At 43.2% G+C, this 26,808-nt stretch overlaps 1 protein-coding gene across 3 annotated transcripts in view; it reads left to right on the top strand.

Moving 5' to 3' along the window:
• LOC149523542 (uncharacterized) overlaps positions 1-26,808 on the top strand; it is a 929,974-nt gene that overhangs the window by 809,711 nt on the left and 93,455 nt on the right. For all 3 annotated transcript variants that reach the window (XM_089782251.1, XM_089782250.1, XM_089782252.1), the window contains one exon: positions 17,859-17,891. In XM_089782251.1, coding sequence (XP_089638377.1) covers positions 17,859-17,891 — 33 coding nt within the window. The remainder of the gene's footprint in view (positions 1-17,858; positions 17,892-26,808) is intronic.

The following is a 26,808-nucleotide window of genomic DNA, read 5'->3' on the forward strand; positions in this document are numbered from 1 at the left end:
GAATGCAAAATAACAATTTAAAAACATTCCTGGTCCCATGAAAATGCTGCTGAAATATGCAATGGACATTGGTTTTCTCTCATCTGAAAGACAACACCTCCAGTGGCTGCCTCTATTAACAGGCTTCTGTCTCATTTATGCCTACAGTATGTCTGCACTGGAACTGGAGATGTGAATTCAGTTTTGGGCAGATGCATATTCATTAACTGATCAAGCTAGTGTGCTAAATATAGTAGCGTAGCCATGGCAGTCTGGCAGTGCTGGCAATGAGATGGATTAGCAACCACAAGTATTATCTTGGCCAAGACTCTTGGTACATACTCAGCAGTTTAGGCTATCCTGCTGTCCACACCTCTGTGACTGTACTGTTATTTTTAGCATGCTAATGCAATCAAAGGTAGCATGCATACATTTGCCCAAGCTGAAAATCACACCTGCAGCTCTAGTGTCTGTAAAATTTAAAATTCCATTTCACCCGCTTTGCACTAAAGTCATAGTTCACAATTATTTAAATATGTATGCTTAGGTGCCAGTTTTATAGTTCGATTAATGCATTCAAGCAATGACCCATGATTTAAAGGCGGTGACTTTTGCCTTCCTATGCATCTGTCAGCGTGTGGTAGTTTAACTACAGAGAAGTGCTTTTGATGACACCATCACACTGGAGAATATCCTGGGCTATCTCATGCAAATGCAAAATTGCTCAGGTGTATTAACGAATCTCTGCTTGTTCCTTTCGTTGTCTAGCTTAATTTACATAGGTGATTTTGGCTTTTTTAAACAGTGTGTCAATCTGGAATTTTCAGGTATGCTTTTTTTTGTCCATTTGTCAGAATTATGCTGAAAATTCTTTTTCTGAAAAATATAGTCATGTCCTAGTTTCTTTTGATTTTTATCGGGGATAAGGGGTGGGGATTTTTGCTATAAAAAAATCTCTTGTAAAATTTTCACAACACCCATTAATTCTGAGGTTAGTTAGCCAGTTGTGATAAAAAAAAAATTCAAATTGAGGATTTAGGGTTTAAGAATAATTTACATAATTTCTTCATTAAGGTTTAATAAACACAAATGGACAGAAATATGCTTATGTTGACAAATTAAAAGCAATAAAAATACCATGAAATAATCTATACTTGTAATACTGGTTTATTGTTAGGGGGGAAAATCCAAGTCTTTAGTTTTTTAAATCAATTTTAGGATGCTAAAGTTTTGAGCTTTGTCCTAGTGGAGGGGAAATAAAAGTGAGTCTCTTGTTTAAGTAGGTACAATGATTGATGACCTGTCTAGCTCTGTCATTAATCAATATGCTAGTACGAGCATGGTTTAGGTGACCAAACTACATGAGTGAACATTTGAGATTATGTCCGATCTGCCTGAAACTCAGTCCTTGTTGGGGCCAGATGAAGATGAGATTTGTGGCTGCTTTTCCTGTTCTAGTGACAATTGCATGAAAACTAACTTCTCTACTGCCAAGGGGTCACCTTTAGAAAATAGTAAGAAAGTCAGAATAAAGTGTTTCAGTTAGTCAGTCAGGAGGATTCTCAGAACAACTTTTGCAGGTATATGTAGTGGAAGCAGTTAAACACATCCAAAAACAAAAATAGATTAATTCCTTTTTAATCATAAATAATTCACATTAATTTAGGCTAAGTACATTCCATGTACCACTCTGCTGTTATTATCTACTATATGTATTTGTCTGTCTGTTTGACTAAGAACATCTCCTAAATGAGGATGAAGAAAAAATACCCTTGATGGAATTCCCATTAAAAAAGTACTAAAAAATGTAAATGGGAAAACTTTAATGATTCTTTTAAAAAGAAATTCAAAATAAAAATTAACTACTTAAAAATAACACTATTTTTGAAAAAAATATAATCATTAAAATTAAGCATGTACATTTTCCTTTTATTCTAAAAAGCTTAGAATCCAAACTGAGTTATGGATCCGAACAACACCAGGTAAATCTGCTAGTAGTTAATAACAGAGAACCAGAGATAATGCAGGTAATTTCTTTTATAATGAAACTGAGAAAAATGTAAGAAATGTTCAATATACACCCAGTTTTATCATATTCAATCTCAAAAATAGCTCCAACAGCTCAAATACATTTTGTTCAATAGCATGGATGAAATGACTGTAAATCATTATCAGAGGTATGATCTATACCTAGAGGCACCAGTCTAGAGACTGCTCCAGGCAACTGAATGAGAAAGAAAAGTCTGAGAGATCAGTCTTGCATATCAGGTTCAGTACATAGGTGAATTCACATGTTAGCAAATCTTGTAGCACAGCAACGATCAGATGGTAATTAAGGATGAAAAAGCGGGTTCAGAAAGCACTTTTTAAAAATATTCAAACCTAAATGAACCACATTCTTTAAAAAAATAAAATTCATTTTAATTCAAATAAATTGCTACCCATTCACATACACTGTCAGGAGCTGCAGGGCAGGCTCTCTTTGGATCTTCCTTTCAGTGGGACTGCTCTTGAGATAAGAAACCACAGAATTTCCCTTTTGCAAATACAAAAGGTAGTGCATGCATGTCTGACCAACCTACCCTGCCTTTCATGGTGGCCTTTTAAAGTCTGTTCTCATGTCCCCCCTCAGTCTTTGCTTTTCCAGATTAAACAAACCCATTCCCCCCACCCCTCCATCTTTCCTCATTTTCAAGGCCCTTAACAATTTTTGTTGTTCTCCTTTGGACTTTCTCCAATTTGTCGGCATCTTTCCCCAAGTGTGGTGACAAGGATTGGCCACAGTATTCTAGCTGTGGGTCTTACCACTGCTCTGTAGGACAGAAGAATTACTACTTTCAACACTCCTGCTAATGCATCCCAGAATGATAGTAACTTTTTTTTGCAACACTATTACTTTATTGCCTCATTTCTAGTTTCGTTGAGCCTGTATAACTGCAAATTCTTTTCTGCCGTATTTCTTCCTAGGCAGCCATTTCCCATTTTGTATGTGTGCAACTGATTGTTCCTTCCTAAGTGTAATACTTTGCATGTATCCTTATTGAATTTCAGACTATTTCTCCAGATCATTTTGAACATTCCACTCGGGCTGCTACCACCAATCAACATCATTCACCTTTTTTGTTTGTTATTTTGCACAGCCCCAAAAGGTGAGACATAGCTCACATACATCAAAACTTGTGTTCTCGTGAACTAATTTGCTAGAACAGCTGCCATCTCTCTGTTGAGGGGAAAAGGTCTCGGGATGCTTTTCTAGCATTAGTAATGAGAAAAAATAAATAAAGCTAAACCTGTCTGTTATATTGTCAATGCCAATTCTGGTTTTTGTAACTTGTTTTTCCTCTTTTACTGTGGAGTTTGCCAGTTCTCAGAATCAAGTCTCACTAATAATCCAAAATAGCCTGCCAATGCCTGAAGTACAGTAGTTTGTTTTCTTAAATGTACAGTATACCATCCCCTCTCTAAATATTCTTGCAACCTCAAAGGTTTACACATGAAGCTGCAAGTGAGAAAATTATGACTGGGCATAGAAAAAAAACATTCATTGAGTTGAAAGAACTGAATTTGAGCCCTTATCAAATGTGTTTGCAGCACATTTTTAAACAACGATGTTCAGGAGCGGACCTAGACGAGCTGCCGGCCACTGGCGCCCTAGGCAAAACACACGATGGGAGTGCGATCGGCGCCCCTGACTCCAAACCCCTTAACGGACATTTAACTTGGCACCCTAGGCAACTGCCTAGTTCGCGCCTATGGACGGGTTGCCACTGATTGATGTTTAGTAAGTTTGGGTATGTCTACACTACAGCGTTAATTCGAACAAAGCTAATTCGAATTAGCGCATCCAGACTTAAAAACTAGTTTGAATTAGCGTTTTGCTAATTCGAACTAGCATGTCCACATTGAGTGGACCCTGAACCAAGGGAGCTGCTGTCTCAGGCTAGCCGAGGGCTGTGCTTAAAGGGACCCGACTCCCACCCCGGACAGACCGTTCTCAGGGGTTCCCCGCTTGCAAAGCAGTCCTGGCTTGGAGTGCCCTGAGTGCCCACACTCGGCACATCACAGCACTCGGCCATCAGCCTAGCTGCACTTGCCGCAGGCTGCCATCCGGAGGGAGGTCAATCAGGGGGCTTCAGGAGAGCTTCCACCCCGAGGAGCCTGCAAAGCCAGCCCAGTCCTCCCCATCGGGGGGATCGTAAACCATTCCTCCCTCACCTCCTTCCACTTACGCCTCCCTAGTCCCCCCTTCCTGATGTACAAAATAAAGGGCACGTGTGTTCAAAAATAGAAACTCTCTTTATTGAACAAAACTCGGGGAGACTGGGAAAAGGAGGTGGGAGAGGGGAGGGCAACTAAAATAATCAGGGATTTAGAACAGGTCCCATATGAAGAGAGGCTAAAGAGACTGGGACTTTTTAGCTTATAAAAGAGAAGAGGGGGGATATGATAGAGGTCTATAAAAGCATGAGTGGTGTGGAGAGGGTGTATAAAGAAAAGTTCTTCATTAGTTCCCATAATATAAGGACTAAAGGACACCAAATGAAATGAATGCGTAGCAGGCTTCAAACTAACAACAGAAAGTTCTTCTTCACAAAGCAAATAGTCAACCTGTGGAACTCCTTGCTGCAGAAGGCTGTGAAGGCTAGAACTATAACAGAGTTTAAAGAGAAGTGAGATAAAGTCATGGAAGTTGCGTCCATGGAGTGGTATTAGCCAGGGGGTAGAAATGGTGTCCCTGGCCTCTGTTTGTGGAAGGCTGGAGATGGATGGCACGAGACAAATGGCTTGGTCATTGTTTCGGTCCATCCGCTCCAGGGTCCCTAGTGTTGGCCACTGTCATCAGACAGGCTACTGGGCTAGATGGACCTTTGGTCTGACCCAGTACGGCCATTCTAAGCTCAGGGCTCAGGGTTGGGGGTCTCACTGGACCACCCTGATTTTCATGCACAACTGCTCCTGGGTGGCCAGGCTGGCAGCTCTCCTATCCTAGACGGCCACTTTCCTGTGCCTAGTGCGGAGGTCATGGATGAGGTCCACGATGTTCGCACTAGACCAGGTGGGCGCCCGACTCTTGCTGCCCCGAGCATGCTCCTGGGAGCCGCCAGCCTGGTCCCGGGAAGAGGCGGAGGGCTGGGTGGCAGCAGGTAGCTGGCTCGAGCCGTGCCAGGTGCAGGGTCTGCTGGCTGGGTGCTGGCAGGCTTGCATCTGGCATGGGCACCGTAGCCAGCCCGTGCCCCTTTAAGGGCTCCGGGGCCGGGAGGGGGGCAGAAGAGTTTCCCTGGTGGTGCCAAGAGTGGCCACCAGGGAAAGCTGGGGAGGGCTAGCCTCCCACTAGTTCGAATTAAGTGGCTACACAGCCGTTAATTCGAACTACTTAATTCGAACTAGGCGTTAGTCCTCGTAGAATGCGGTTTACCAAGTTCGAATTAAGTTCGAACTAGCGGTTCGCGTGTGTAGCGCCTATCAAAGTTAATTCGAACTAACGTCTGTTAGTACGAATTAACTTTGTAGTGTAGACATACCCTTTCCGAAGAAGAGCAAGGCTGTGCTCTGGAGCATGAAATAGCTCTTTATGTTTTGGTTTGATTTCATTTTTTACTGGGCCTTTTTCTAAATTCAAGCATTTTAGGGACTTCTGTGCAAAAATGACATTAAGTGAAAAGTCCAGCTTCTTGTTTAAAAGCACTCCAATGTTAAGGAACTACTATGTGATTCAGGCTGCATGTGCAGCCTTATTTCTGTCCTTTGTTTTTAGTAGGATACTAGTTTTAAATACAGGATTACATAGCCACGATTTGGTTGTCTTCAGGAAATAATATAACTCCCAGTTTATGCTCGCTAATGGAAATTTCAGCATGGCCATACTCATTCATGAATCTATAGATAATCATTCCTTCGGTGCTGAAATCCCATGAAGTTCAGACACATTAAAAATGGACTATTCCTGCACCTCTTCATCTATATTTCCCTTTGTATTTGTAGTATCCACTACAGGTTGAACCTCCAAAAACTGGGACTCCCTTGTCCGGCAACATCCATGGTGCAGCAGGACCAAGGATGTTCCTGGAGCAGAGAATCCTGGCTGGGAGCCCCAGTGGCAAGAGGGCTGGCGGCCCCGGTAGCACAGCTGGGGCTGCAGCAGCCCTGATAGGAGGGCCGGGGATATGGCAGCCACAGGAGCCCTGGTAGCAGAGGTGTGACTGGGGATGTGGTAGTCTGGACCTCTGGGGCTACAGCAGGATGGCAGCCCTGCATTGGGGATGGCTAGGGCTGGCAGCGGGGAGGGAAGGTGGGCTGGGGGGCTGGTAGCAGGGGACCTCTCTTGATCTGGCAAATTCCCTAGTGCGGGATCAATCAGGCCCAAAGGGTGCTGGGCCAGAGTGGTCCAACCTGTATATATTTTGAAGAATTTTTTTGTGATTTGTTTGTGCAAAATAAAGTCACACTTTGCTATTACCTACCAATGCCAAGTCTGCATAAACAATCCTCCCACTCAAATCAACTGGCTGCTCTACTTTTAACACCAGAATATGCTGGGTGAGTTTTTTGTGAAGGAAAAACAAAAATAACGATCACTATTATGACTGGAGTTCATAAAAAAAATTTGCTAACAAAATTAAAATCAAGTTGCCTATTCAACTGCCATTTTAGTGCAAAGAAAAATGTTACTGTTACAAATCATGGAAAGAGTAATGGAAGCTTTACGAGTTTCTGATTCAAATTTACGATGCTTGGTGGTAATTCAGTAAAATGAATAATGTTTGAAGTTGAAATCTTACAAATTTAAAACTGTTCTTTTACTTCCCTCTTGAAAACACATTAATCCAAAAATTCTATTCCATACATTTAATTCCTTCGACTTTCCTATAAGTGTAATCTACGGAAAATGACTTTGCCGAGCCAATGCTGGGCCTCACCTATTAGTTTCCTATATTTTGAACAGAAAATGACACAGTGAATTTAACTATTATGGGTTGCAAACACCCAGTTACAAGGAGGGTCTGCAGTAGCTCATGTCAACAAGCTTCTTTATTCTCTCACTGCTTCTACCAAAAAAGATGAATTAATTACATTGTGTCTAGGAAACTAAAGTTGGAGCATGTGGCTTTGTATCCCAAAAGCAGTGTCTGTCATTTAACTGGGACAGGAAACCTTCACCCAAAGTGCAAATCCTCCCCATGAAGTCACTGCATCCTTAAATAAGACATAACAGATCAGGGACATAGCAAGACAGAGCAGAAGAATTTATTGCCCCGTGAAAATCATAGGAGAGAACAATAAAGTACTGCAAGTAAGCCAATCTGCAAAGGAACACACCAGCCTTCAGCAGTGAGATCAAGGGGCTATAAGAGACATGTCTGCAGTGTGATCCTCATTTTTCATCTAGCTAAACCAATTAGCTCCTCAGATGCCAAAGTAGCTGCTGCTCGTTCTCAAAAGTCAGCAGCTGTTACCAAATAAGTTTTAAAAGAAAGAGCTTCTTCACACTGACAGTTGAGTTGAAGAGGGGTTTTTTTTAAATAGAATAAGAATTCAGGCTCATAGTGCTAGGGATTCTCAGGGAGCTGCTCTAAAATGGTGGTGCCATTTATTTTATATGTCTCCTATTACCCAATTGTATTGGGAACAAAGGCTGAAAAGATAATAGTATTTACAGTATCGAATAAAGCGCTATGCTGAGGCTTTGGGCTTGTGCTGCCTCCCTTAGGTCCCAATTCACAAAAGCATCTCTCATCAGGGTAGCCTTAAAACATGACCTTCAGCCAGTCTTTCCTGACAGAGGCTACGTCGAGATTGCAGGCTTCTTCTGGAAGCTTTTCCAGAAGAGATCTTCCGAAAAAACATCTTCTGGAAGAACACATCCACACTGGCCAAGCGCATCGAAAAAGCAATCTGCTTTTTCGAAAGAGAGTGTCTAGACTGATTGGATGCTCTCTCACATGAAAGGCCACCAAGAACCACTTCAGGTGGGGCTTTAGGTCACCAGTTGCTTCCGAGTGCTGGTGCTGGAGCCTTGCAGAGAAACATGCTTAAAGGGCCCTCCTGGACATCTATTTCTCTGCTTCTGTTGCATGCTTGCTTACCTCTCTGAGGGACAGCAAAGCTCTTGCAGTGCCTACTTTGGTTGCTCAGTTTTTTTGGATGCCACAGCCTTTGTCTTTGTGCCATGGAGCTGGAGCTCCCCCTGGGCATGTGATGGCCCCATACGCCCAGGATGCAGTTTCCGCAGCACTTTGTGCAGGCTGCCTTCCTGGTCCTGCATGAGCTCAACTCCAAGCTCATTCTCGGACCTTCTCCCAGTGTGTGGGAGCAATAGCCTTGTAACCGCAACCCACAGTGGAGAGGCGTTTCTGGAGGCTGGACACCACTTCCGACTACCGGGGCTTCCTGGTCACTGAGTGGTTGCATGACCAGCAGTGGCTCCAAAACGTCTGCATGCAGAAGGCCACCATTCTGGAGCTGTGTGCCTGGCTCAATCCTGCCCTCTGGTGACGTGACACCCACCTGTGGCCTGCCATCGCCCTGAAGAAGCGGTCTCCATTGCCATATGGGGCTAGCCTCCCCAGACAGTTACCGGTCAGTGGGCAACCAATTTGGCCTGGGGAAGTCCACCATCGGAGCCCTCCTTATGGAGGTAAGGCACTCTGGAGCTGCAGTCTCTGCATGGGGGTTGGGGGGAGTCCTGGAAAAGGGGGACCCTAGGGAAAGGGGGTTGGGTCATCTCGCCCTCACACAGCCCTGCTGCTGGGGGGTGACCTCAAAGGGGATAGCTCATGGGGTGTTTGAAGGGGGGAGGGAATGGGAGAGGGTTGGCACCTCCCAAGGGCTCAGGCATCCCCTCTCTCATTCTCTGGTTTGTGTGTTTGTTTGTCTCCTTCTGTAAGTTGTGAGGGCCATCAACTCTATTCTGCTGCAGAGGGTCATCCACCTGGGAGCCCTGGACCCCATCATGGCTGGATTTGCTGCCTTGGTGTTCCCGAACCGTGGTAGAACAATTGATGGGACCCACATCCTGATCCGTGCATCTTGTCGAAGCAAAAGCCTCACTCAGTTTACGCGGCTAAACAGACAGCTTTATTGATCAGTAAAGCCAAGTGAGCTAAACATGGTCCCAGCAGAGCTGGGCCCAGTAAGGCTGCTAATACAATCAATCCTCGTATCTTTATACCCTTAGCCAAACAGTCTGACATCAGGGCATCTAATTACAGAAATCATCAATTAAACTAGGAAAAACAAAGTCTTACCAACAAGATGGTGGACAGGTACGAGGGAGTACATCTCCTGTCTGAACCAGCCCAATTAACACATTCTAATAGCCCATCCTGTAGGCCTCTTCTCACAGGGTGACAGAAAGTTCACTCTGGTCTACGTGCAAGAGGGAAAAGCTGAAATGGTTTCTGCTATACAAGATGGCTTCTAGCTAAATATGAAATGGTTTCTACAGTTTCTACAACCTCAACATCAAGCGGCCCAGTATATCAACTGCAAGGGCTATTTCTCAATGGTGCTTCAGACCCTGGTCAACCACCATGGACAGTTCACAGATATTTTTGTCAGATGGTCAGGCAGGGCACAGGATGACCACATTTTTCGGAACTCCAGCCTCTACGGAAATCTGGAGATGGGCACATTCTTCCCTCTCTGTGACTCTGCAGTTGGGAATGTGCAGATGCCACTGTGCATCATAGGGGATGTGGCTTACCCCCTCATGACGTGGCTTATGAAGCTTTATCCTGGCCACCTGGATCCCAGCAGGGACCAATTTAATGCCCACCTCAACTGGGCCAGGATTCAGGTTGAGTGCGCCTTCAGCTACCTCAAAGCGCAGTTCAGTTGCCCCCTGACCCGCCTAGATGTGGGGGCGCACAACATTCCTGAATTGGTGTTGGAGTGTTGTGTCCTCCACAACATTGCGGAGAGGAAGAGGGAGGCCTTTCTCCCGGGGTGCGAGGCAGACGCTGGCCACCAGGGGAGACCCTTTGAGCAGCCGTGGACAGCTGCCATCTGCCAGGCCCATCAGGCTGGGGTGTGCATCCGGGAAGCCCTGAGGGAGAGTTTCTCTCAAGGACCCCAGTAACTCTACCCAGGTCCTCCCCCCATGGGCTTCTGGCTTGCTGCACTATCCCTTTCACACCACAACCCCTTCTTTTGCTCCTCCCCTGACTTCTCAATAAAGACACCTTTTTGGTTTTGAGCAAAATAAACTCTGTATTGATCTTTCATTAAAAAAGCTGGGGAGAGGGGAAGGGGGCTCATAACCTGGAGGGGGAGTGGGCTCAGAGTGGCATTGGGGGGGAGGGCAGCTGGATGTGCCACCTCAGGTGTGTGGAACCTTGTTGGACTTGGGGTTGGCTGAGTCCTGGGACCACTGGGAGGTGGGCAGGAGGGGGGCTGTAGTGGGATCAGGGATGGCAGGGAGCATAGCATTGCTTGGAAGGGAGCAGAGGCATTGCTTGGGGGGCAAAGGGAGGGGGAATGGGCATAGCAGAGGGGACAGGTGAGTGATAGACAGGACCAACGATAGCAGTCGGGTATGCCATCGTGTCATGCGTGATGGCATACATTGTAGCCTATCAAGTTACTTTCCTATCATACTAATAATATGTTTGTGTTTAATTAGATTAATTCGGTAATACAGCCGCTCCCCGAGTTACGAACAAGTTACAGATCAACACTTGGTCCATAACTCGAAGTGTTCGTAACTCGGATCCCATAGAGTTACATGGTGACCACGCTGTTCGTAAGTGCGGATGGTTGTAAGTGGAGGTGGTCGTAACTCGGGGAACAGCTGTAGTTAAAAACTCTAATGCAAGAAATCTTCTAAAGCTGCCCTCAGAATTCCCGTAGGCCCTTTGTGTTAGCTTGACTGATGTCTGGGTTTAGGTGCCATACAGTAGGCCTTATGTCTGCCCAAGTTTGTGAAGGCTGCTAATACTAACACAGCAGCACTCAACTCCTTGGGGGAGGGCTTTGCCATTAACCCATCTGGGTACAGTACAGCCCAGTCCTAGTCTGCCTGGTGAGTCGAGTTCCCCTGCAGTGCAGTGGCTCCTGCTCTAGAGAATAACAAGATAGTACAGCCTCTAAATGCACTTTCCAATGAGTGCCATGTCTGCATTACAGTCAATTAAAAGACAGGCTTATACTTGAATAAGAGAACATACATAAGCTCACAGCCCAGGTCAAGTAATATGGGGTTATATTATATCTTTTGTCCATGCTGCAACAGGCCGTTTGCTAGATCAGCAGGAGCTGAGGTTTGCAGACTTCCGTGGTTGGGACACAGTCTCACCCAGATACTGGTTATAACTTATTTATGGTTTCCCAGGCCTGAAAAAAGGGAACTTGGGCCTGGACCTTTCACCCACACAGGATGGTGGGAACAAGACCCTCAGACTCAGCAGATGTATTATTAAATATAAGTCCCAAATAATTGGTTCAGGCTGAGTTAAGAAATTAGGACACAGGTTGTGATAAATAACCACAAAGACCCATGGCAACGAATTGACATATATGATAATAAGTTAAGAGCAATGATATATTGACCAATAGGAAAAGAACACTTCAGCATTAGAAACACCCCCTATTGAATATGCATAAAACATGTTATCGTCAGTGTCACTTGGTATAGAAGTGGGCCCCCAGCCCCAGGGGCTAGAAAAGCAGAAGATGTAGTCCTTGGAAGGGCCAGTATGATGGACCCTGGTCATGATGGGGAAGGTGAAGGTAGTGAGAAGGATGATGGGCTAACACCTAAGATTGTTCTAGAAGGAATGATGTAAGTATATGGTAAGGAAATATGAATGTACATTCCCTGTCTTATGAACCTGAGGTGTTTGTGACTGTGGCAACCTTATTAATAAACTATAAATATTGTAAATATACAAGAGTTTCTATATTGTGAGTGTTGTAACAGTGCACAACAGGGTTCCCAGTCATAGTGTAATTGAATACTGGGCCTGAGCCTGGGACAGAGAACCTGTTAACCCTAAAGGTGGGTAATTAGAATTTAACATAATCTTAGATGAGGCTATTGCACCACTGCATGAGCTGGTCCCACACACAGTTCTGCCACTCCAAGTCCTCTCGAGTTGTCTTCTGTGCCAGGGTCTGCTGCATGTCATGCAGGAGACCGGCATGCTGCCGCATCAGGTCTTCATGGACCCAGGCATGCTTTCAGGTCCTCTGGGCTTGGGTGGTGTGGCTCACCCCTCAAGCCTGGCTGTGGAGAATACAAAGAGGAAGAGGCGGTCAATCATCCATGCAGACCCTGTCTCTGAAGCCGTGCCCTCCTCTGTGAGCAGCGACCTACAGTCCTCAGGCCAGAGGAGAGGGATGTACTAGGAACAAGGCCATAAGTGGCCTGCATAGCAGGCCCTATCTCATGGGGGCCTCGAGGTGCCCGGGGGCCATACTGCTTGCTCCCCCCCTCCCCCCGGCCCTCAGATAAGCAGGCAAAGGAAGTGTCTGGCCACAGTGGGAACCCCTATGTGTGGAAGAGAAGCCAGGAGAAAGCCTGGCCCTCCTTGGGGTCCGCACACACACCTGCACCTTGCAGCACTGCCCGTGGGAGCAGGTGGTACCTTCCATGTGCAGGCATGCTTGTGTGCTGTGTGTGACACACCTGGGTGTGTCTGGGGTCATGCCTGTGCTCTTGTGGCTAGTCTGCTTCCAGCCATGGCAGGTACAGGGAGGGTGTCTTTCTCTCCCCTCCTTTGCCGCCCCCGCCAGGGCCAGACGTGTGTGTGTGGCCTCCCCTGAGCCTGGGAACAGGATCCCGGGCATGCTCATGGGCTGCCTGCTGAGTCCACATTGTTCCACTTAATGGAGTGCAGCACGATGTCCAACCTGAGCAGGCCAAGCGACGCTTGTACCCCTTCCCCTCTGCGCCTGCCTCCCCTGCCCTGTGTGTGTGAGACAAACTCAGAGCACTCACCTGAAGACCCCTCCCTGGCAGCAGATGATGCCTGGGAGACATCCTGGCTCACAGCAACTGGCTCTAAGCACAGCATGATGGTGGCCGTCTCATCCTCCTCCTCCTGCTGCTGTCCCTCATCCACCTCCTCCATCATGGCCTGTAGCTGGGTGACAATGGGCGTGTTGAGCCCAGAGTCCACCACGATGGGTGGGGAAATGACTTCCCCACCCTCCAGGGTTTGGTGGAGCTCTGCATAGTAGGGGCAGGTGTGGGGCCCTGCCCTGGAGCGTGAGCTGCACTCTCTGGCCCTCATGTATCACTGGCGGTGCTCTTTCACCTCATGCCAGACCTGTTCCAAGGTCTCAGGTGGGTGTCAGTGCTCGGCCATCTGACCATAAATGTCTGCATTGCAGCGCTTGGAGTCAAGATCCTTCAGCGTCTCCTCCTCGCCCCACAGCTTGAGGAGGGACAGGATTTCCCCTCCGGACCACGAGGGTGCCCGCCTCTTGGTACCCCTTGGTGGGTCCTAGGAGCCCTGCTCATGCTCCCAGCGAGGGCCAGGAGGGGTTTTGGGGGGCTTGTGGATGTGCCATCATTGAGCAGGCCTGTGGCAGGGAAACCCATATGGTCAGGTACTGCTCCCAGAGCCGGCTTCCAGCCACAAGGCTTGTCCAGGGTGCCTGCAGCTTTAAGAGGGGCCAGAAATCAGGCCCTATAGAGTTGTGATTACTTTGGACGGAGTTTCCACCAAGGCACCTGTGTTATTTCCTGGAGGCCTTTTCTTTCAACAACAACAAGAAACTCCTCTTCCCTGTCCACACATGCCTTTTTCAGAAAAAGGCTTCTTCCTCAGAAAGAAGATTACTGCTGTCAGAAATCCTCTGTTCTTTTGATTTTCTTTCAAAAGAATGCGACTGCAGTGTGGACATAAATCAAGGGTTTTTTTCAGAAAAACAGCTGTTTTCTGAAAAAACTCTGTAGTGTAGACATAGCCTGAGCTTGGTAACGAGTCTCAATTCCTGCCTTTGACCCCAGCCCAGGAGTCACCACTGGCTCAGCTACTAAGCCCCAGCCATTACAGCGAGAGTGTCCTACAAAAAGCATGCTAACTTTCAGTAGCCAATCACAGTCTTCACAAATATGACAGATTATTTTTTTTCATATACAGATAATCCCAATGTAGCCATAGTCATAGTTTCCTGTATGTTACTAGATCACTGATATTATATTAATGGCAGCTATGATTAATTATTGTTAATTAAGCATTAGTTTGAAGAATGTTGAACTATTTAAATGGAATGACTCCACATAATATGCAGTGCCAAGTACATTATTATGGACCATGGTGTTTCATGTAGCAATCAGTTTTTACTTATGTTATCATAGATGCCTTCCAGGGCAGTAGAGTTAATTTGAATGAGATATTGCATTGAATTCAGCCTGGGAGATGGTATTCCTGCTAGGTATGGGCATTCTTTAGAATAGCTGCTTCACACTAAGAATTCTTTGTCGTCACCCTGGCTTTCAAAGTCATGCTTGGCAATCTTTTTGGATCATATACCTGCTCCTACATGCAGCGTTATGCTTGCAAACTTTGTTGGCCCTCTCCCCGTCAGTCCATTACTGAAAAGTCAAGCAACATTGGTGTCATTGAACAAAGAAAAGGGGGAGTATTAACCCAAACAGAAAGATGCTTTTTGTTACTTTAATACAGAAAACATTATAGTCAGGTAGTGTTATTAAATTATTCAATAAGATTATTTTCCATAATAGATGTATTCATAGAATCATAGAATACTAGAACTGGAAGGGACCTTGAGAAGTCATCAAGTCCAGTCCCCTGCCCTCATGGCAGGACCAAGCCCTGTCTAGACCATCCCTGATAGATGTCTATAAAACCTGCTCTTAAATATCTCCAGTGATGGAGATTCCACAATCTCTCTAGACAACTTATTCCAGTGTTTAACCATCCTGACAGTTAGGAAGTTTTTCCAAATGTCCAACCTTAAACTTCCCTTGCTGCAATTTAAGTCCATTGCTTCTTAGCCTATCATCAGAGGCCAAGAGAACAAATTTTCTCCCTTCTTCTAGTAACAACCTTTTAGATACTTGAAAATTGCTATCATGTCCACTCTCAGTCTTCTCTTTTCTAAACTAAACAAGCCCAATTCTTTCAGTCTTCCCTCATGGCTTATGTTCTCTAGACCTTTAATCATTTTTGTTGCTCTTCTCTGGACCCTCTCCAATTTCTCCACATCTTTCTTGAAATGTGGAGCCCAGAATTGGACACAGTACTGCAACTGAGGCCTAATCAACCCAGAGTAGAGCAGAAGAATGACTTCTCATGTCGTGCTCACAACACTCCTGTTAATGCATCCCAGAATCATGTTTGCTTTTTCTGCAACAGTGTCACACTGTTGACCAAATTTAGCTTATGGTGCACTATGACTCCTAGATCCCTTTCTGCAGTACTCCTTCCTAGATAGTTCCCATTCTGTATGTTTGAAACTGATTGTTCCTTCCTAAGTGGAGTGCTTTGCATTTGTCCTTATTAAACTTCATCCTATTTACCTCAGACCATTTCTCAAGTTGTCCATACCATTTTTTTAATTATGACCATTTTTTAATTATCCTCCTGAGTATTTGCAACCTCTTCCAGATTGGTATCCTATGCAGACTTAATAATCATATTCTCTATGTCATCATCTAAATCATTGATGAAGGTATTAAGCAGAACTGGTCCCAAAACAGACCCCTGTGGAACCATACTTGTTATGCCCTTCCAGTATGATTGTGAACCATTAATATCTATTCTCTGAGACTAGTTTTCCAACCAATTATGCACCCACCTTATAATAGCCCCATCTAGGTTGTATTTCCCTAGTTTATTGATTAGAAGGTTATGTGAGAACATATCAAATGCTTTACTAAAGTCTAAGTATGCCACATCCACCGCTTCTCTCTTATCCACAAGACTTGTTTTCCTGTCAAAGAAAGCTACAGATTGGTTTGACATGATTTGTTCTTGACAAATCCATGCTAGCTGTTATCTATCACCTTATTATCTTACAGTTGTATGTGAATGAATTCCTTAATTACTTGCTCCATTATCTTTCCTGGCACAGTCGTTAAACTGACTAGTCTGTAGTTTCCTTATTTCCCTTTTTATAGATGCACACTATATTTGCCCTTTTCCAGTCTTCTGGAATTTCTCCCGACTTTCATAACTTTTCAAAGATGATAGCTAAAGGCTCAGATACCTTCTCTGTCAGCTCCTTGAGTATTCTAGTATGCATTTTATTGGGCCCTGGTGACTTGAAGACATCTAACTTTTCTAAGTAATTTTTAACTTGTTCTTTTTTTATTTTAACTTCTAAGCCTACCCCATTCCCACTAGCATTGGACCCTAGCTTCTAAACCTACCTCATTTCCACTAGAATATGTTAGGCATCCCAGCACCATCAATCTTCTTGGAAAAAAATGAAACAAAGAAATTGTTAAATATCTCTTCCATTTCCATGTTTCCTGTTATTTTTCTTCCTCTTCACTGAACAATGGGCCTATCATTGGTCTTCCTCTTGCTTCTAATATATTTGTAGAATGTCTTCTTGTTACCCTAAAACAATTTGTTTTCATCATAGCATTCCTTCCTTCAGGACACTTGAATACAATAAGCAGGTCAATCGTTGGGCCTTTTTAAAAAAAATGCATCTTATACAATGAATACAAAACCACTCTTTATATAAATGGCAGAATCTGTGAAATCTTTTCTACATATTATTTCAAAGTAGCCACAGATTAATATTATATAGATCCGCAATGTCTGGTTACTATATTTTATTTTAATGAGTTAAACCCTCCTTCCACTTATGTCAGTGCAACTGCATTTTACTATATTTCACAGCCTGGGATTAGATAGGAGAAAAGATTTTGGCCCAGTGAGCTAAAAAAATGTCTTGCAATTTATGTCTAGAGTATGATTAAAATTTAAACATGATACATGTAAATATAATTGATCTTTGTCTCACATTACAGACACTTTATGTCAGTGAGGTGGTGAAAAGTTGCCTTAAAATGGGAGTAAATGATGTGTGTGCGCCAACTTTAAGTCCTCTTTACATGTCTAAAATTGTGTAAAGTAGGCTTCGCATAAATGAGAACTATGTCTATGTGGTTTGCAATTTGCATATCTTTTTCTGGGGAAAAAACAGAGTGTAGACATAGCCATAGTGGACTACATATCTTTCGACGTTTAGACTTCTAATTGCAGTCAAGTTACTGATTAGTAGAGGCCAAATGTCATTTCTGTGGCATGTCTGTTGAGTGCCCTATAGCAAAATGATTTTGTTGCCTCCATGTAGTTTCTAGTGCTCTACTATGATAATTGGCATCTACTTTGGCAGTCTTAGAAGAGAAACCAAATTTAAATGGCCCTGAAAAACCAATGCTACTGTCTTACTAGTAGAGATGACATTGGGAGGATGTTGTCCCAAAGCTGTAGATGATCGAGCACTGCTGCCACTTACGTATAAACTGTTAAATATATGATACACCACCTTGCATGACCTTCAATGTTATTTTTTAAAAAAATCAAAAACGGGGAGGGAGAGAAATGAACCTTTTGAATTTATGCAGAATAAGTTCCTAATGTACTTATCTTCATTTCTGCCTAGAAATGTATTTCATAAATGGCCAAGGTCTAGAATTTGTTCCCTAATTTCATTTTGTGCTACTTCTAAATGGGGTATATTAATTTATTTTTAATTTAAATCCCTTTCATTTTCTAATGGAGATGAGGGATAAACAGTTGGATCACCATGTTAAATGAAAGAAAACACTGTCTTACTGCTCACCCCTTCAAGCCATAACAAACAATTGATGCCAAGTTATTTTAAAAGGCAATTAATCCTATTATTGGTTTGTTGAATCAATACTAATGCATTTTTCCTATAATTTGCAGGTATTGGGAACACTGGCTGTCAGCAAAGTTGAGGTAGGAAATTCAGTTTTATGCTGTTGGTATGCACATGTGTGTGTTTTTAAAAATAAAACTGACTATGGTTCATAGGTACATGCTGCTGGATTGTCGATACGAGTTTGGTGATGGATGTTGCATGGTTTTGGATGTTAGGTGAAGGAGTTATCAGGTTGCATATTGCTTCAGAATTTTCACTATGTGGTTCTCTCCTCCCTATAATCGGTGTTCTGTTCCTGTTCTTGCAATTGACTTTTATGCTTCATGAATTCATGAAAGTTTTCTTCTGATTATATCTAAAAGTCCTAGCTACAGAAAAAGCACTTTCAGCTCCAGATTTAAAAATTGATATTATTCTGTTTCAGAATCCATTGATTTCCAAGGATTTCCAAAGAGTGTTTGTTTTTAAATTCCAGATACAATTCCAGCTATCAGCCCAAAGACATGAAAACCCCAGAAATCTCATTCTGGGGCTTTCAAGTCTTACTTTCAATGAATTGGTACTTTTGATATTTTCTTTTACGTATCATTTAGGAGTTAAGCTGAGAGAAATTGTACACCGATTATGTTTATCAGACATGCAATCTGGACAGCTACATTGCAAGGAAATTCAACTCATTAATGTTGCATGGATTTTATTGGATAAAATAATTACTAAAACCCAGTTAGCAGCCATATAACAATTATGAGGTAGTTGTTGCTCTCCTTTAACTGTGTAAAACAAAGTAGCTAATAAACACCCTTCAAGAGTATTCTTGCATTTAAAGTTTTACAGCTAATGGCATATAATTTGGATTTTTAAATACAGAACATTCCCATTTATCTGAAAAGTCTGGACAACATCTGAGAGCTCTAAATACCAAGTTTTTGGTAAAGGGAAGTGGCATTTTGAGGTGTAATTTGACATGGGGAACACACTGTGGATTCAGATGGATTTTTGGATAAAGGGAATATGGATAACTGGAATTTGTAACTAATAAAAACAACACTTCATGGCAACTTATGTGTGACACCTGTGTTTACATTTGTTTCTGTGGCATCTCAGTCCCTGTGCTTTTAATAATCAAGTAATATTTTTATTCAGGGCACAGTTACTGGCTCATTTAAATGTAATGTCAATTGGAAACTCAGAGTGTTTCCATATGAAACTGGTCTTAGACTCACAGTAGGGAATTTATGATGTTCTCAAAAGCTAATGTTTAACTGTTACAAAATGTCTAGGTGACTCCAACTGCTACAGTCAGATAAATTTTTAATATGATCCTTTGGTAAATTAAATTGCATTATTAAAGAGAACAGACAAGCCACACTAGTTAACTTGAAGAGTAAGGACACATGGTCATTTGCATACTGTAAAACGGGTGGGAAATCTCAGGCCCGGGGGGACGGATGCGGCCCCCAGCTTGCCTGGAGCTGGCCCCTGAGGCTCAACTTTGGGGAGGCTGCACTGGTGCTCCAGCCTCCCTGCCACTTACCCATAGGGCTGGAACACACAAAAACTACTCACCTGGGCCCCTCAGGCTCCAGTGTGCAAGGGGAATATGGGGAGCATCTTTCTCCTTCTCAGTCAGGAGCTTCTTGCTTGTGTGTGGACCCCAACTAGTTTTTTCTGTGGGTCAGCAACCCCTGACCCAGAAAAGGTTCCCCACCCTTGCTGTAAAAGAATGATATATTACACATTATTCTTAATAGCATTACCTGTCCCACTGTGGTGGTAGACATACACCTGCCTCCTCCCTACCCGCTGTTCCCGGGGGCGGGGAAGCTTGGGCCACATGGCTGCCTGCCTTCCCACTACTCTGAGGCTGGGGAGGCTTGGGCCTCGTGGCTTCTTCCCTCCCTGTTGCTCCTGGGGGTGGGAGGGTAGGAGCCATTCATCCTCTTCCCTCAACCCTGTTCCTGGGGGGCTGAGGTGCACATATATGCACCCTTCCCATCCCTTTGGTGGGGGGGGATGTGCACGTGCTCCACATGCTGCTCCGTCTCCTCCCCTCCCTGTGGTGGGGGTGGGGCCTCAGCAGAGGGGGCAGGGCTGGGGGCCTGCCTCCCCCTAGAAACTTCTCAAGTCTTCTCAAATTTTCTCCGTGACAGGCAGCATGAAGGACACCGCTCCTTTTCTAATAGTATAGATTTTAGCTTTAAAGTACTGTATTTGGGACAGGCCCAGCTTGTTTTGCTCATATGAGTACTAGAACTTCAAAAGGAGTAGTGTGAGCAGGATTTGCCTCAGTTTTGGTCATTAGTATGGGGCTGCAGTGATATATAAAAACAAACTCTCACTCTGGTTTACATTCACTTCTCTGATTTTTTTTTTCTTGTGTTTAAAATTGTCATTCTACAAGAAATATTTTCAGTTTTGCTCCTTGAGCAAATGTTCTATTCTGTTGTTGTTAATTTTGAAAATGTTCCCCATTACAATAATGACTCTTGAGCTAGACTGTGTAAAATTCTATGAACATTGTCAGTTTTCTATGATATCTTGTCAGTTTTGTCGGATGGCATTTTGGTAACAGTTTCAAATTTCTATCTTAAAGGGTTAGCAATTTTGGCACTTGCTTTAAATAAAAACCTTTATGAATAGTTTTTGTGTGCTTCAGGTCATGAAAATGCTAACTAAACAGGGCACACTTATTATGGGAGAGTATAGGCACAATTTAGGAATCACTTAAGCCTGCATGTGCTCAAGTCCCATTGAAGACAAAGCATGCTTAAGTGTTTTTCTGAATCAGGGCAGAAGTGTTTATTATTATGAGAAGTCCTACTGAATTCATTGGAACTACTCACCGAGATAATTACTTCATCTATTAACAGTGGTTGCAAGAAAGGGTCCACAGTTTTTGAACTGCATGCAGCAGAATATTTGAGTAAAAATCCTGGAACCTTTGAAGTCAAGGGCAAATTTCACCTTTTGTGTTTATGGAATAAACTATGCATAATGTATGAAGTGTTTTTGTAGCCATGTCTGTTCCAGGATATTAGAGAGACAAAGTGGGTGAGATTATTGGACCAATGTCTGTTGAAGAATTGTGTAAGTTTCTCAGAGCAGGAGTACTCTGTAGGTACGTCTAGACAGTGGGGCTATTTTGGGATACCAGAGGTATCCCGAAATAACTACCCCGCATCTTTTAAACGTGCCTGTTATGTCAAAATACCTTTCAAAATAATGGACATGCTATTTTGGCATCCCTGTAGCCCTCGTTCCAAGAGGGTTGTGTCGAACTAGCGTGTTATTTCAAAATTTGGTGCTGTGTAGATATGCCAAATTTCGAAATAAGCTATTTAAAAATATGGTCAAAATCAGATATGCAATTCACATAGTGCAAATTTTGTATCTTATTTTGAGTTTTGAGTGCTGTGTAGACACACCCTTGGTAAGGTATAAAACTTTGCCTCTCTCCCCAACGGAAGATGGTTCAATAAAAGATATGACCTCACCCATCTTGTCTCTTTAACATGCATAATATCTTACAAAGTTGTGATATTCTATTGATGGTAATTAGTTGAGCACCTAGTTTTTATGTATGACAAGTCAATGTTTCCCAAATTTGACAGTACAGCCGGTCCCCAAGTTACGAACTGGTTATGGACCAAATACTTGGCCGTAACTCAAAATGTTCATAAGTTGTACCCCATTGAATTACATTGCGACTGTGCTGTTTGTAAGCACAGGTCACATTTGTAACTCAGGGACTGCCTTTATGACCGCTTAATGGGAGGTTTGGTCGTAAATGCGAATGGTCGTAAATCGGCTGTTCATAACTCGGGGACCGGCTGTGTATGTTTGTTCAGTTTTGACTTTGCTTCATATTAAGCTCACATTCTACTCCAACACAAAGAAAGTAGGCAGGGAACCTATATCAAATTCAGATTTCACCCATCTATCTCGATTGGCTCTCGTGGCCCCCTGGCCAATACCTTTGCTAGGTACCTGAATTAACCATTTAGTTACATGACAGGGTTATATAAAGATGACAGCTTTTTACTAGGCTCATGCAATAATTAATTCAGTCAAGTTAATTGTTTGTTACTATGTAATACTTGTTTCCTTGAGTCTGTTGTCTGTTCTTAAAAACTGGAGCTTAAACCTGTGCAAAGCGATTTCATATTATTTTGCTTTCTAAAGGCTTCATTTTTATAGGCTTCTGTTCCTGAACCATGCATCCATGCAGACTTATGGATATGACACCCATAAAAACCTGAAGGAAAAAGCTATCATGTTTTCATCTTGGTTTAATATTTCAGAACGAGGAAAACAATATTTTTTCAAAGTCTAGTTGCCACAACCCAGCTGCAGAGAAATAAGTATGTGTAGAAGGAGATGTCAAGTAATCCAGACACCTTTCTTCCATATTTGAACACTGAAGTGTAACAAATACTGACAGAGTCAACCATTCAGGCAGTGAAGCCTTCCGTGAATAAATTCTAAATTTACCCATACTATATCTTTTAATGTCCCTAGTCTTGTAAATATTCAAATTACAAGCCTTTTACAAATAATATCTTGTGCATATACATTGTAATAAAAAGATTTTTATCACAAATGGCTCAGCACTCTTCTGCAATAATGCAATTAATGGGGCATAGTAATGTCATTACAATATAGGCTTCAGAACAAACTAGAAGGCAGCTATGAATTATCTAAATTACAATAATATATAGCATTTTGCAATTAGATTTCCTCAGAATTCATTACTACAATGCAGTGTAGGGAATGAAAGTTCTCAAATCTCTACAGTTTGGGGGGCAAATGCATTGTTGGGCAGACTCACAGATGTCTATTAAAACTCAAAGTGAATCCGGGCTATGCTAATCTTTTTTGAGAGGAATGAACATTATTTTAAAAATTAATGTGGAGCCATAGTTACAAAATAACTTTACACTCTGCCCCTACATTGTACAATTTTAAATGTATTTTTCAACTGTAAAGGTTGTTTTCATTATGTGTTTACCTGGACTAAATAATGTTTTAGAAGCCAGCAATGTTCTGTGCTACTTTTGAAGGTAGGCAAATCAGATAGGATGTTTCTGCTGTAAAGGAATACCCTAAGGCAGTGTTTCCCAAACTATGGGCCATGGCCCGGTACCGAACCGTGGGAAAAAAGTACCGGGCCTCAGCATGCTTGCTGGGGTGCTCTGGCCTTCCGGAGTGCGCGGGCGGCACTGGGTCCCCCAAGCCCTGAAGCAGGTTGGGCAGAAGATGCAGCCAGATGTTCCAGGCTCCTGGCACAGAGGCGTAGCAAGGGGGGAGGGGAGAAGTTGCCCCGGGGCACCACGCTAGGCAGAGGCATAGCGAGGGAGAGGAATGGGGGGGGGGGGAGGCAGTTGCCCCAGGCACCACAGTAGGGAGGTGCCAAGCTGGGGTGGGAGCAAAGCGCACAGCACCATGAGTTGTGGCGAGTGGCGAACCTGGTCTGTATGGAAATGCTCCCTGTAAGACTGTGCTACTTCTGATAGCAGTTTCCTATAGGAGCATTTCCTTACAATCGTACAGATAAGAAAATGCTCCCAGTAGCACATTCCTATAAGGTAACAGCTTTCTATAGTACATGAGCACTGTCAGGCCATGTGCAATCAAGCATGTGCAATCAAGCCTCCAAGGCATGGCCAAGCTGTAGGAGCAGCCACTGTAAAGGTAGAGTTACCCTGCCTGGCTCTGTGGAAGGGGGAGAGGGATTGGGCTAGGGCAGGGAAGCTGGGGGTGCCTAGCTCTGGGGGATAGGCATTGGATTAGAGTGGGGGGGGGCATTAGGTTGGAGCAAAGGGTCCGGGGATGCTTGGATCTGGAGGAGGGGTGGGTTCATTGGGGATACTTATAATTTTTAATAGGGTACTTTATAAAAAAAAGTTGAAAAACATCCTCTAAACCAGTGTTTCTCAACCAGTGGTATGAATACCCCATAGGGGTACTTGAGAGAAGTCGGGGCGGTACATCAACACAACTGAAATTTGGAGAAAACTGAATTTTTGGTTTAAGTTATTCAGTCCTTTATTATTTTTGTACTTTTTACACCCAAAAATTTCATCAACCACCCAGCTATGATTACGTTATTTAAACAAATGTGTTGCAATGGTAGAAAAAAATTTTGTGTGTCTGAAAACTGCTGCGGGTACTGATAATTTTTTTAAAGTGGTATACTTTATAAAAAGAAGTTTGAGAAAACACTGCTCCAAACCATTCCTGTTGGCCTCTCTGTTTCCTTTCTCCTTTGGAAAGTTGGGCAGGTAGTAGTTTTGGTAAAAATATATCAGACATGTGCACACAGTGCCCTCTCTACCTCAATTCATGCTGGATAATCCGGGCCTCAGTTCTAAAGGTGATCGATTCCCTCCATGTGTTGTTGTGGATAGTGCTTGGAGGGGCTTGCCCAAAACTGGAGGGGGTGGGGGAAGATGCAGTACAAGCTCTCCCCTTCCTCTCAGGGTCCTGCTCAGCCATGCGCCTGGTTCAGGGCCCTGCCCCGTGGTCCTACTAGCCAGCTTATATCCATTTGTTCTTGTGTCTACATTGGTATTAAATTTAAATAATTCCTCTCCCTCCCTGGTATTTATCCCTCTAATATATTTAAAAAGTGCAATCATGTCCCCCCTCAGCCTTCTTTTGGTTAAAGTAAACAAGCCAAGCTCCTTGAGTCTCCCTTCATAAGACAGGTTTTCCATTCCTCGGATCATCCTAGTGGCCCTTCTTTGTACCTGTTCCAGTTTGAATTCATCCTTCTTAAACATGGGAGACCAGAACTGCACACAGTATTCCAAATGGGGTCTCACCAATGCCTTGTATAATGGCACTAACACCTCCTTATCCCTACTGGAAATACCTCGCCTAATACATCCCAAGACCGTATTAGCCTTTTTCACGGCCATGTCACAATGGCGGCTCATAGTCATTCTATAATCAACCAGGACTCCGAGGTCCTTCTCCTCCTCCGTTACTTCCAACTGATATGTCCCCAGCTTATAACTAAAATTCTTGTTATTAATCCCTAAATGCATAATCTTACACTTCTCACTATTAAATTTCATCCTATTGCTATCACTCCAATTTACAAGATCATCCAGATCTTCCTGTATGATGTCCCGATCCTTTTCTGAATTGGCAATACCTCCCAACTTTGTGTCATCTGCAAATTTTATTAGGACACTTCCATTTTTGGTGCCAAGATCAGCAATAAAAAGATTAAATAAAATTGGCCCCAAAACTGATTCCTGAGGAACTCCGCTAGTAACCTTCCTCCAACCTGACAGTTCACCTTTCAATATGACCCGCTGTAGTCTCCCCTTTAACCAGTTACTTATCCACCTCTCAACTTTCATATTAATCCCTATCTTTTCCAATTTAACCAATAATTCCCCATGTGGTACTGTATCAAATGCCTTACTAAAGTCGAGGTAGATTAGATCCACTGCATTTCCTTTATCTAAAAAAACTGTTACTTTCTCAAAAAAGGAGATCAGGTTGGTTTGGCACGATCTACCTTTTGTAAAACCATGTTGTAATTTGTCCCAATTGCCATTTGCCTCAATGTCTCTAACTACTTTCTCCTTCAAAATTTTTTCCAGGATCTTACATAATACAGACGTCAAACTAACAGGCCTATAGTTACCCGGGTCGCTTTTTTTCCCTTTCTTAAAAATCGGAACTATATTAGCAATTCTCCAGTCAAATGGTACAACCCCTGAGTTTAGAGATTTATTAAAAATTTTTGCTAATGGACTTGCAAGTTCATGTGCCAGTTCCTTTAATATTCTTGGATGAAGATTATCTGGGCCCCCCGATTTACTCCCATTAAGCTGTTCAAGTTTGGCTTTTACCTCGGATATGGTAATATTTACGGGTATGTCTACACTACCCCACTAGTTTGAACTAGCGGGGTAATGTAGGCATACCGCACTTGCAAATGAAGCCCGGGATTTGAATTTCCCGGGCTTCATTTGCATAAGCGGGGAGCCGCCATTTTTAAAACCCCGCTGGTTCGAACCCCGTGCAACGCGGCTACACGGGGCACGAACTAGGTAGTTTGATCTAGGCTTCCTAGTTCGAACTACCGTTACTTCTCATGAAATGAGGAGTAACGCTAGTTCGAAGTAGGAAGCCTAGTTCGAACTACCTACTTCGTGCCCCGTGTAGCCGCGCTGCACGGGGTTCGAACCAGCGGGGTTTTAAAAATGGCGGCTCCCCGCTTATGCAAATGAAGCCCGGGAAATTCAAATCCCGGGCTTCATTTGCAAGTGCGGTATGCCTACCTTACCCTCCTAGTTCGAACTAGGAGGGTAGTGTAGACATACCCTACCTCCTTATCTTTAGTCCCATTTGTTAACTTACCATTATCCCTAAGCTCTTCATTAGCCTCATTAAAGACTGAAGCAAAGTATTTGTTCAAATATTGGGCCATTCCTAGATTATCCTTAACCTCCACTCCATCCTTAGTAATTAGCGGTCCTACTTCTTCTTTTTTTGTTTTTTTCCTATTTATATGGCTATAAAACCTTTTACTATTGGTTTTAATTCCCTTTGCAAGGTCCAACTCTACCTGATTTTTGGACTTTCTCACTTTGTCCCTACATGCTCTAACCTCAATAAGGTAGCTTTCTTTACTAATCCCTCCCATTTTCCACTCCTTATATGCTTTCTGCTTTTTCTTAATCACCTCTCTGAGATGCTTGCTCATCCAGCTTGGTCTAACATACCTGCCTATAATTTTTTTCCCTTTTTTAGGGATACAGGTTTCTGACAGCTTCTGCAACTTTAACTTAAAATAATTCCAGGCCTCCTCCACTTTAAGATCCATAATTTCTTTAGTCCAATCAACTTCCCTAACTAATTTCCTTAATTTACTAAAGTTAGCCCTTTTGAAATCAAAAACTCTAGTCTCAGATTTATTTTTGTTTATCCTTCCATTTAATTTAAACTGAATTAGCTCATGATCACTCGAGCCAA

This window comes from Pelodiscus sinensis, chromosome 15 (genome assembly GCF_052426305.1).
Source record: "Pelodiscus sinensis isolate ZL-2025 chromosome 15, ASM5242630v1, whole genome shotgun sequence".
In the NCBI taxonomy this organism is placed as follows: domain Eukaryota; kingdom Metazoa; phylum Chordata; order Testudines; family Trionychidae; genus Pelodiscus; species Pelodiscus sinensis.